Genomic DNA, 12,500 nt, shown 5'->3' on the forward strand with positions numbered 1-12,500 from the left:
TTAATAAGCTTGAAAACATTTGATACTGAGCGCAGACCTACAAGCGTAAACAGGTGTTTCACTTTAAACCAAGTAAGTTGATAAGAAATCGATTTCTTTTATAAGTGGTGTTTATTCATGTAAATGATGACAAGAAAAATAACATTAATGATTAATTTACATACTCTAAAGCGATATAGTTTGACTGTTGGGGAGCTTAAAAGGCGAAGTATCAGTTAGTGTGATGAGCACTGAGCAGATGTTATCCCAACTCATTGCATGCAAGGCCTTTTTTTTTTACTGGATTATTTGTATTTTAGATGAAATAAATTAAATACGCATGTAAGCTTCACATTCAGTTAAGTTAAAAATAAATTTTACATAAGTGGAAAGAAAACCCTGCATAATGAACTGCTCTTGGTGCTGAACGAAAGTGTCGGAGCGTCAATGCTTTGGAAGTGAAATTTAAGTATGTGACAAGAGAGTGTTGACATAAAGTATATATTTTGCAGTGATGAGTAATATAAACACAATTTTTAACAGAGCAAATCGTATTTTCTGTTGTAAAACAAAGGCAACAAAAAATACAGAAAACGTAGTTCCTTGGTAGTATGGTTAGACCGATATATTGAAGTGGTTGAATCGTTCATTTTTGTGCTTGACCGTGCCTGTAAAAGCCTTAAACAGAGAGATATTTCGTATTTCAGTTTTGATGTTAGCCTTATTTGCTGGCTGTCAAATTTACAGCAACGGAGAGCTGAAAAACGTAGTTCAGTTGGAATCAAATTGCCCTCTTTTTTGCACTTCCTATTTTGAGTTTTTGAAGGCTGCCCTTTTCTCCTCCTCGCGATTTCTCCGGTGGTCAGATATTTCAAAATGTAAATCAGAAGGGGGAAGGAAAGGTTCCCTGTGAAGAATATTCTGAGCGGCGCGGCGTCGCGCGGCCTACTTCGAGCGTTGCTGGATCAGCGATACTTTTCGTCAGAGACTGGTTTTATCCGGATAGCATCCTTTACTGTTGACACCATTCCTCCAGAAGTTATTAACTAGATTTTCTTTGGTTTCATCGTACACTGAAGCTCTATTCCTAGGTCTTTGTTCGGGACTGTTGTAGCTGCATGAATAGAAAGAGACGGTTACATTATAACGCCAAAATTTCCGCATCGTTTAATCAAGTCTAAACCAGTATGTAATGTCTACTGTCTGTATTGTGTAATTTTGATAAACGTTGTCTTACCATCGTGTCCCTTTGGTTTAACCGTGGGTTTACTACGTATTTGCTAAAAGGCTGCAGTCGAGACGCATTTCATCCAGAATTCAGTGCTGTATAGTGTCGTCTCTCTTATTGTTTTTAGTTGATACGTTCTTTCCGGGTGTCCTTTCGCGCGCGGCAGTCATTCTCTCTCGGCAATATTTCGATGTGTCCCCTGTTACTAAGAAGCATCAAAATTCATGCCGTGGGAGAGAGAGCTCGACCACAGCAAATCGAGTTAGATTCTGATGCAGTCTGTGTCCGAGTGACAGCACATGAATCCGGCGCCGTGGGGGCGGGGGGCGGGGGAAGGCACACACTCACACCCCGAAGCCTCTTGTCTTTTTCTTCTCTGTAATGTGGGCCAAGAAAATGGGGTCTTTCCCGCTCTGGCGTCTTTTGTGGCGCTGCCGCTCGCGACCAGCGAACGGTGTGATTCCCATGCCTCCAGCGATTACGTTTGAATACGCTGCGCGCTCGGTAAGGTCATTACAAGTAGGGCTGCGCTGTTGCACGAAAGGGAGAGAAGATGGAATCGACTCGAGGAATTGCAGCATTTATAGGCACCGCTGGCTCCTTGTTCTCACCGGAAACATCGGTCAGTCCAAAATATTTATTTTTTTTAATTTCTTTTTCTAGACCTTCTCAAAATCAAGTCGGAGGTGCGAATGATGTTGACTGAATTGCAGAGAGCGGAACTGGAAAATAACGGATCAAAATCAGCGACCAAGAGCACCTTTCTTAGGAAATGGGTTGATAAAACATAGTATTACAGTTGTTTGGCTTTCCATCCTAAAAACAGCCACACTTTCTTTCCCTCGTTCATTGACCCTCTTCTTCCTTGTTTGATTGTCCTGCTACAAAATTATTTCTTTTTTTTTTCTTGCACATGTCAGTGAAACTTATAAGAATTTTCAGCGCCTCAGTGGCGTGGTTAGTATGGTCTTTGCCTGTCACCTCGATTCTCGGGCATTTCATTGAGGAGTAAGAGATGTGTCTCTCTGGTGATAGAAGTTCACTCTCGACGTGGTTCGGAAGTCACGTCAAACCGTTGGTTCCGTTGCTGAATAACCACTGGTTCCGTTCAACCTATAAACACCATACAAACAAAAAAAACAAAGAAAGAAATATAAACATTTTCCAGGTCAGTTTCAAGCAGTAACGCCCATACTACTTTTATTGGAACATTTCGTAGTTTTTGTAACTAATGGCGCGGGGACTTCCTTATCATTTATTCAGATTATATAATTCCTTACGATAATAACTGTTCAGTCTCTAAATTTAATCTGTGATGATGGCCAAGCAACAGTCATTTCGTCATTGCATGTCATCGAGTTGAAATTGTTATTTTGTTTTTCATGGTTTCTTGTCGCGGGTCAGGAACACCTTCGAAAGTTCTTGTTCTTCTTCTTCTTTTTTATTTTTTTTTTTTATTTTTATTTTTTTTTTTGCTTGAAAGTTTAATTGATTTCGAACTCATTGTTTTTCACAGATCACATGTACTACTGACGAACGACGTACTACTTGCGCCACGGCTGACGTCTTCGGGAGAGATAAGAAATGAGCAATAGCCAGTTCTAAAGTAGATTGTTTTATGCGCAATATGGTTTACGGTTAATAGTAATAAGCTACTATTACTTCGTATTCGGTTATTTTTATTTGTTTTTTAATTATAGTGGTCAATTTATACTATTGAAAAGATTTTGAGATTGTGTGAACAATATGGTTTTATTGTTAATAGTGATAGGCCAATAGTAGCATCAATTTGTGCTAATAGTTAATCCATCTTTGAATTTTCTTGACTTTTTTATGATCGTAGTGTGCAATTTATACTATTGAAAAGATTTTGACATCTGTGAACGAGAGATTGAAGCAGATAGGTTACTGAGCACATCCATTAACCAAATTCATTTGAAATATTTCTCGCACGAAACCGTTTTCCTCCGTCTTTTTAGTTTTCTGTTAAAGAAAAATATTGAGATGGCTTTGTTTGTCCGTCTGCACTTGTCCTGTCCGCCCCTCAGATCTTAAAAACTACTGAGGCTAGAGGGCTGCAAACTGATATGTTGATCACCCACCCTCCAGTCACCAAACATGCCAAATTGCAGCCGTCTAGACTCATAGCTTTTATTTTATTAAAGTAAAAGTTAGCTCTGATCGTGCGTCTGGCAACCACCAGGTCGTGGTTAAACTTCTATGGGCCGCGGCTCATGGAGCATTATCCCGAGACCACTAATTTTCGGTGGCCTTGAACAGAAAAGTCGATTGCGCCGAAGATTCGTCTCATTTTTTACTTGTTTTCCTTTCTCTTCAAGTACAAGTCGTCACCATTTCTTGAGCCATTGTCCTTCAGTGGTCAGCGTTATTTTGCTCCGGGAATGATAAGAAGCATAAAAGATTCGAAACTGGAGTAGCTTCTTGTCCTGTGAAAGGGGTCACTATAAAACTCGACTCCATTTTTCTTTTTATTTTGTAGGGACGGATTGACAGCGCTGCCCCTAATCTATTTAACCCCATCGCTGCCTCTCGGATGTCATTTGATTTTCGGTTTTACAGGAAACTTTTTGAATCTCTCTCTCTCTCTCTCTCTCTCTCTCTCTCTTCTTCAAAATAGTTTAACTCCGTATTCTGTTTGTGGGTTTGATTTAGGATACACAGATCCCCCCCACCCTTTCTCTCTCTCTCTCTCTCTCAAAATAGTTTAACTCTATATTCTGTTTGTGGGTTTCATTTGGGATACAGACTCTCTCTCTCTCTCTCTCTCTCTCTCTCTCTCTCTCTCTCTCTCTCTCTCTCTCTCTCTCTCTCTGTAGACACAGCTTTTCAGTGTCACGCTGCTCTCTGTTGATTGACCTGTGAAGCAAGCTAGGTTAATCCCTCCTGGAACAGTTAGGTGATAAATAGTTGACGTGGACCTTCTCGGAATATGAGGCAAATTGTCGCCTAATTTCCAGTGTCGCAGCTGCGCGCTCCGTTCCTCTTGTTGCGTTCAGACGTGTGAGGAGGTGAGTTAGACTTAACTGTGCAGTCAAATTCCTTCACAGTTGAATATATTCATTCACTAACACCTGGGAATTTTAACAGTTATAAGGAGGAGGTGAGGGATATCATTTGATTATATTCATTCACTAAGACCTAGGAATTTTCTTTATTCAAGACAGTGATCAGTAATGATGGAAGATTATTTTATCCTTTATAATGTGGAGTTGGGGACATAACTTTAAAGGACGGGCGTAGTCGTCGATTTCATTCATTCACTACGACATTGGAATTCTGTTATTCAGGCCAGTAAGTCAGTGGTGATGGACGATATTTTAACAGTTATATGGAGGAAATGGGACATCATTTTATAGGACTTATGCAGCTGTCGATTTCTTTTAATTTGAACATATTTGTTCATTGCGACCTGGGAATTATGACGATAATAACCGCTACGATGGTGAACGATTAGTCTGAAGAATGTACTTATGATGACGAGGATGATGTACACGTTATTTATTTCACCCTTTTGGTTCGATTTATTTTATATATTTCAAAAATACAGTTTGTCGTTTGATGTTTTAATATTTGGAGTCAATGTTATACAAAGAGTTTTTATCAGTAATTTTCTTCTTTCGTCAGGACGTTTCTGATTAATATTAAAGCCTTAACTTGCTGTTGATAACAGTGATTTTTTACGAGATGATAGGAGTCCTCTGTCGGTATTTACTTTTTACGTGACCGCAGTTGCCATACAATCCTTAATGCGTGCGTTCCTTACGGTACTATATTCTTCCGGGAAATATATATATATATATATATATATATATATATATATATATATATATATATATATACGCATATGTATATATAAAGAAAAACAATACTTATATGTATATGGATATATATATATATATATATATATATATGTATATATATATATATATATATATATATATATATATATATATATATATATATCCATATACATATAAGTGTTGATTTCTTTAAAGTTACTGAATAATTGAGCGCTGTTAATTAATTATCAGTAACTAAACGCACATTAACTATGAATAAAAAAAACGGACTTGAACGATACCAGAAGGAAAATGTCTCCAACAGTAAAAATTTGTTATAGAAGAAAAAAGCATAAAATTTTATTAAAAGGAAAACTTCTCTTCTTGTTGAGCAAGTGAGAGGAAACGTGCATTAATTTTTAGACAAGTCACAGAGAAGTTACGAAGACATAACTTTTAGTCAGTCCAGCAGGATTAAAATTAGAAATATGAAATTATATATCTTTACATTCATAAAAGAGAATATTGGTAGTCAGTCCAATAGTTATTATAATTTGAGGTATAAATAATCCAACTTTAATAAAAGAGAATATTTGAAATAACCTAAAAGAAAATGGGGTGATTCCAAAGCACTAGTTAGGTAACTAAAATAAAAAAATTAAAAACATGCTTTGATTTTGCAAGGGTACGCGAAAGTGTTACCTATATTATATTTCGAAAAGAAAAAAAAATTATCAGCATCTCGCCCTCTGCAGCTTACGTCGCCATGTTTTGAAATCGCTGGCTATAAAAGCAACGATATCTTCTTTCAAGAGGAGGAAAGAGATAAAAGAAGACGGACACATGACCTCTTTTTTTTCTCGTCGCATTTTAAAATCTTTAGCGTTGTCGGTTTATGAAGATTATTTGATATATTCACTTAATTAGGTGAGATTTTTTAAGAAGTTGACCTGAAGGTCATTGCCCTTCCGGGTGCTTCTTATTTCGCGTTTGTGATTGTGTGTATTTATACTGTACAAGGTTTGCATTACTTGTAATTCTTTGCAGCGTTCCTTCGGACCCTAGCTGCAACCCCTCTCATTCCTTTTACTGTACCTCCCTTCATATGCTCTTTCTTTCACCTTACTTCCCACCTTCTCTTAACTGCTGTTCCATACAACTGCGATGTTTACCTTCCGTTACACCTCTCAAACCTTTTACTCTCACTTTCCCTTACAGCGCTGAATGACCTCATAGGTCTCAAACGCTTGGCCTTTAGCCTAAATGTTATATTCCATTCCACGTGCGATGCGGATGCCTTTCATGTGGGAGTGTAGGGGCTGGAAATCAGGTAGCATTACCAGGAACAGATTTGGCATAAATAAATTACAAGAGAGAAAGAGAGACCCAACTAGGAAGTAGGAAAGAAGAATGGAGGCATTTTTCGAATATGTTGTGAATTTTTTATTCACGCTGTAGGTACACCAGACTCAATTCATGTATTTCTTTTAACTTATGTTCAATTTTAGTATTTTATTTCCTCTTCCGCGACGCATTTCATGATTGGTTTTCAAGTGACGTAAAACAATGGCTCGAGATACATAGTGTTCTTATATTATTAATGACTTTTATCATTTTTTTAAGGTCTGTAGCAAGGGTTAATAGTTTCTGTACTGATTATCACAGTAGTCCTGAATCGTTTAACATCTCCCGCATAACACCCTGCGGTTTCATGTATTTCCCTGTTAAGGCTAAAGAACTTTTGCTCAGAAGTTTTTCCCTTTTTTTCCGTCGGTAAGAATCGGCACTAATGAAAGTTAAAAGAATGGTGTCTCGCGGAAACTCAAAATTCTTTCCTAACCTATTCTTTGAAATAGTAGAAGTTTCACCTATCATATTCTTTGAGACTGAAAAATCCTTTCCTAATATATTCTTTGAAATTGAAAAAACTGAACAAATCTTTCCTAATATATCCTTTGAAACTTTAGGATTGCAATTTCAGCATTAACATGACTCGGCCAAAATAATATTCAACGAGGTTGAACAGCATCCTCGGAAAAATAACCTCTGAATGATTCTTTGCTCGAGGTAACCCAAACTTTCCGCTCTGACAGGAAATCTCAATGAAGGATTCTTGCTGATTCTCAGATTCCGCAGCAGAGGGACTATAGGAAGATGAGAGCATCTTCTCCGTTGATTCCTTAACCAATAGTAACTACATTGGAAGGCCGTAGCCCTTCCGATAGTCAGAATCGTAAGCTTCTCTGTGGACAAGTAAATGTTATCTAGTGAATGAATGAATAAATGAAGAAAGGATTAGTTACCAGCATGAAATGAACGAGGAATATGGAAGTGGATGCGTGAAAAGTCTTCCTTGTTCTCGATATTGTGTCTAGGTTCAGGGTATTTTGTTGTTGTCATCAATGTTTTTAGAGTCAAGGAACCTAATAGATGCGACGTGAGAGCTGTTTCATTCTCATCTAACTACCTTTCAAGTTAACGAAAGGCAAAAGAAGCATCGTCGTACTTTTTTCAGGCCAACTTTCGTCGAATGCCCCGTCTGTGTTTACAGAAATATCAAACCAGTGATAAGTTAGAGTTACTTCCATGCTCTTAAATAACCCAAGACTGAAATAAAACAGAAGAAAGGAAGCGAGACATCATCTTCAAACAAGAAATAGACCCTTCTCTTGAAATCAAGGGGGTTGTGTATGAACTTGGGTAAAGACAAGAGGAGAGGGAAATACATAACTTGTTGGTAGACGGAAAGGTCACTAAACCTAACAGTCAATTGTGTGTTGATCCCTACAAAATAAACCTGGCAAAGAGTGACTTGGCGACCAGTATGATTTTTGTGATAGGAGTGCCTCTACCTCTGTTGAGCTTTTTCCAGTAGTCATCAGTTACTATAGGAGTGTAACCTCTGGTGTGTCTCAGGGTATTGTTCTTGTCATTTACGTATGTGACGTGTTTTGGCATAAGCTAATTTATTTGTGTCTATCCTGTCTGTGTTCTGTTGAGGAAGATTTAGCAAAAATCAGTGTTTGTTACCAATTATGGGGAATGACGTTGAAACCAATAAAACTCGAGGAATGATTGTCAGGATGGACACCCGCCGCCCCCTCGCCCTGCTTCTCATCCCTGATCTTTTATTGAAAATATTTATCTAAGGTACAGTTCATTTAGAGTTTTAGATATCACCCCTTCATTGGAAATTCGCTTTTGAGGAACATATCGGTTCCATCTTCTTCAATGGACTAAAATCAGTTGTTGTATTAAGTTTATCTTGAGGAAACGTTTTTATTCTGCCATGTTTACAATATTGATCGGTTTTTCCCCCAGCGGTTGGTTAACTTACACCTTATATTACTTCATCACCTGAAACAAATTAATTTATTTTAGGAAGGGTATAAAGATTAGAATAAAATTCTGAATACCGTAGTGTATTTTAGCGACGTGACATTTATCAGAAAGTCTGAACCGACTAAATGTTCGGAATGCAAGATTTAACAGTTATGCTCAGATACTGTTAAAAAGTTCGTGACAGTTTTGCAGCTAATTCCGTAATCAGGAAGATACATTGGTCTGTGCAAGATCCACAGTTGGTCTTCAAGAAAGGAAGAACCTTACGAACCTTAGAAGCAAAGAATGAGTATTTATTGGTAGACGGATGAGGTAGCAAGATTTGTGGACGCTGAAATCGTTGGGAATTTTCTACCAAAAAGTTGAGTCCTTTCTAAAATTAAATTATAGATCATCTCAAAATTCATGTGAAATACCTGTCAGTCTCCGTTAACCTTCTTGTGACCATCGGTGACCCCAGTGCACAGGCCAGTCAGGTCAAGTCAAGGGAGATAGGGAGACCAGATGAGCGTAGCACCCGGCTCTATTATTATTATTATTATTATATTATTATTATTATGACTAGAAGAGGAACTCTGAATAACTAATTTTAATTAGGCTTTCAAGTATATGGACACGTATCATTAAAAGACGTTGACCAGCGAATTCAAGCAGTTTCCTGGTCTCCACTCGGGATTGAAGAGTGACACAGGGTTGTCAACCCTGTCCCAAAATACTATAGTAGATTCACATCAACCGTGCATCTAATATCTAGGCCAGTCCCTTACGACGCTCCCGATTGGCTGTTGATAAGCCATTCACAAGGCTGGAAACTCTCAGTCTCTCTAGAGAGTTCACGTAGGCAGGATGTATGTTCCACCTCTCCTGAGGGATACTTTTGAGAGACGTATCCATCAGGAGAGGTGGAACATACATCCTGCTTATGTGAACTCTCGAGTGAGACTGAGAGCTTCCAGCCTTGTGATTGGCTTATCAACAGCCAATCGGGAGCGTCGTCAGGGACTGGCCTCGACATCAGATGCATGGTTAATGTGAATCTACTATAGTTGAGAAACGGGAGGGTGACCGATTTTGGGTGCGCAGACATACATACATACATACATTAATTCATTCATTCATATATTGACATCCAGGGATAATGATATTAACAAACTGATTTCAGAAAAATCTTGAAAGGTACAAAAGCTTTAGAGCCATTAAGATTTCTTCAGCCTAAAATAAGCCGTAAACCTCGAATATTCCTGATGTATGAAGTATACTTTCAACGCACAGTAACTTTAATTAGAATACAATTTTTTTATCTGAAATTCGGTAAGTTAGAGAATACATTTGGCACCAAAGAAAAAATGGTCTATTTGGAAACAGGAAGAAAATCAGTATATAAGTCAGAGAATGGGACTTGAGAGTAAACAAACAACAAACGAGAATCGGTTCCTTGGAAACGTGGAAAAAGGCAAAGTACTGTGAATGCAACGTAGGTGATTTGTTGCGACTACATTTCCACTTTTTTTTTTTTTTTTTTTTTTTTTAAACGCAGGACGTCTTTTTAGTCGGAACAAGTGTCTAAAATATCAAAGTCTTCCATTAAATGCAGCCTTAAGGCTATGGAATACGACACGAGTAGGCTAATATGGGGGAAGCAACCATTCGGGCGAATGGTAATAGAATATTCTAAGCAGTTTAGGTCTTTTGATTCGTGTGCTGCACATCGATAAACTCATACCTCCCCTTGTAGTTAAAAGATTCAGGATACGTTTTATGTTTCTAACTAACCGTTTCTCATATGTTGCTTGTTTAGTATGAAGTCTAACGTTATTGAACTTCAAAATATTAATAATAATAATAATAATAATAATACTAGCGAAAAACAGCTTGAGTAACGAAAATTCACAATTATATAGTAAACTATATATTATGTAAAATATAAACAAAGACTTTCGAATCAGTGCATACGTTAAAAACACGTAAACACTGATGAAGAACCCCCTCCAGGTGTTCGAAAGTTTTGCTCTTTATATTTTGCGTAGTAATACAGTTTACTATGCAATAGTGAATTTTAATTACACAATAATAATAATAATAATAATAATAATAATAATAATAATAATAATAATAATAATAATAATAATAAAAATAATAATAATAATAATAATACCACCCATTATTATTATTATTATTATTATTATTATTATTATTATTATTATTATTATTATTATTATTATTATTCAGGAGATGAAACTTATTCATCTGGAACAAGCCAACCACAGGGGCCACTGACTTATAAATTCAAGCTTCCAAAGATGATGGTGTTCATTAGGAGCAAGTAAGACGAGTTGAAGGGAAATATAGAAAGAAAAGACCCCACTTATTAAAGATAAATAATGAACAGAGAGAGAGAGAGAGAGAGAAAAGAAAGAGAGTAACAACAGTTGATGACACTCACCCTATCATAGAAGATCTGAGGGAACCGCTCTGGATTGGAGCTGCCGAACTCGAGCTCCTGTGGGAAGGAGAGATGGGGGTCCGGGTTGTAGGTCATGGGGGAGACGTCGCCAGGGGCATCCTCCTGTGAGATCTGATAGGGCAGGTGATCCTCGTAGGCGGGGTAAGGGGAGGGGTGCACGCCCACCACGACCACCAGAGATACCACCACCAGCAGGAACCATGTTAGGGAGCCGCTGCTTTGCCGTCCTCGGAATACCATACCTTCTGTCACGACGAAAAGAGGATTTTCAGAAAGATTGATTTTTTTTTTCTTTTTAACAGAGGTTTTATAGGAAAATGAGTTTTTTCAGGAAAATTGTTTTAGGAATTTTTTTTTTATTAGGAAAAGAGGTTTTCTTGGAAATTTTTCAAATGTTTTTTTTTTTCTGAGGAAAAGAGGCTTTTCAGGAAAAAGGTTTTTGAGTATTATTACGAAAAGTTTTTTTTTCTTTTAAGGAAAAGAGGAATTAGAAAGTTTTTTGTTTTTATGAAAAAATGTTTTTCAGGTAAAAAGGTTTGTTATGAAAATCTGTTTTTGGAAAAAGAGTTTTCAGGAAAGGTTTTTATTTTGGAAAAGAGGTTGTTCAGGAAATGAGTTTTTCATGAACAGATTTTTTTTAGGGAAATTGGTCTTTCAGATTTTTTTATTTTTTTTTTTTAGGAAAGGAGGTTTTTCAGGAAAAGATGTTTTTTTTAGGAAAAGGGGTTTCTCAAGATAAGAGGTTTTCAGGAAAAGTGGTTTCAGGAAAGAAGGTTTACCAATAAATGAGTATTTTTTGTTTTGGAAAAGAGGTTTTTCAGGAAAGTTTTTTTTTCAGGAAAGGAGGTTTGCTCAGGAAAGGTGTTCAGGAAAAGATGTTTTTTTTTCAGGAAAAGGGGCTTTTCAATGAAAGTTTTTTTTTTAGGAAAGCTTTTTTCCGGAAAAGAAGTTTTTAGGAAAGGGGGTTTTTCAGAAAACGAAGTCTTTCATGAAAAGAGGTTTTCAGGAAAAGTTATTTTTAGGAAAAGATTTTTTCAGTAAATGTTTTTATTAGGAAAAGATGTTTTTCAGAAAAGCTTTTTTTTTTTGAAAAGAGATTATCAGTAATATTCTTTTCTTAGGAAAAGCTACTTTTTTAGGAAAAGAGTTTTTAGGAAAAGAGTTTTTATTTAAGAAAAAATGGTTTTTCAGGAAAAGGTTTTTAGGAAAAGAGGTTTTTTCCTGAGGAAAAAAGTTTTTTCAGGAAAAGTTTTTTCTGTAAAACTCTCTCTCTCTCTCTCTCTCTCTCTCTCTCTCTCTCTCTCTCTCTCTCTCTCTGCATAATGTCAGGATATATAGTTAGAATATAGACAACAAATGAAACGTTCACAATTACGAATTCATTTTCTGGATCAACAAGAACAAGGCATAACGCAAAATGTCCCATTTCACGTCGTAACAGGGACAAAGCAAATGACGTTTAACACTGAATAATAAGCATGAAGGAAGGAATTTACGAAGAGATGAAACGGAGAGGGATGAAAGTGTGGGGCAGAGGTCACTGGCGGTCAACGCCGCCGGAACGAAAGGCGTAGGTACTAGTAAGGTGTGAAGCCAGGACAAAGAGCCGAGGCCGGGGAAGAGATGCATGAAGCCCCCTCCAAAGAAAGGTGCAAGTGCCAAGTGCCCGGCACCATCGCCAGAAGCA

General features: G+C 37.2%; 1 protein-coding gene and 1 long non-coding RNA gene across 3 annotated transcripts in view; one reads left to right on the plus strand and one right to left on the minus strand.

The window, feature by feature from the left end:
* Nucleotides 1-12,500, plus strand: part of LOC135211186 (uncharacterized) — a 321,835-nt gene that overhangs the window by 60,642 nt on the left and 248,693 nt on the right. The window lies entirely within an intron of this gene.
* LOC135211185 (uncharacterized) overlaps nt 1-12,500 on the minus strand; it is a 109,734-nt gene that overhangs the window by 15,027 nt on the left and 82,207 nt on the right. The window contains exon 2 of one of the 2 annotated variants that reach the window (XM_064244402.1): nt 10,793-11,055. In XM_064244402.1, the coding sequence (XP_064100472.1) occupies nt 10,793-11,053 (261 nt within the window). In that variant the 5' untranslated portion in view covers nt 11,054-11,055. Of the gene's footprint in view, nt 1-10,792; nt 11,059-12,500 lie in introns of both variants that reach the window. The other variant, XM_064244401.1, reaches the window with a different exon arrangement.

This window comes from Macrobrachium nipponense, chromosome 4, assembly GCF_015104395.2.
Source record: "Macrobrachium nipponense isolate FS-2020 chromosome 4, ASM1510439v2, whole genome shotgun sequence".
Lineage (NCBI taxonomy): Eukaryota > Metazoa > Arthropoda > Malacostraca > Decapoda > Palaemonidae > Macrobrachium > Macrobrachium nipponense.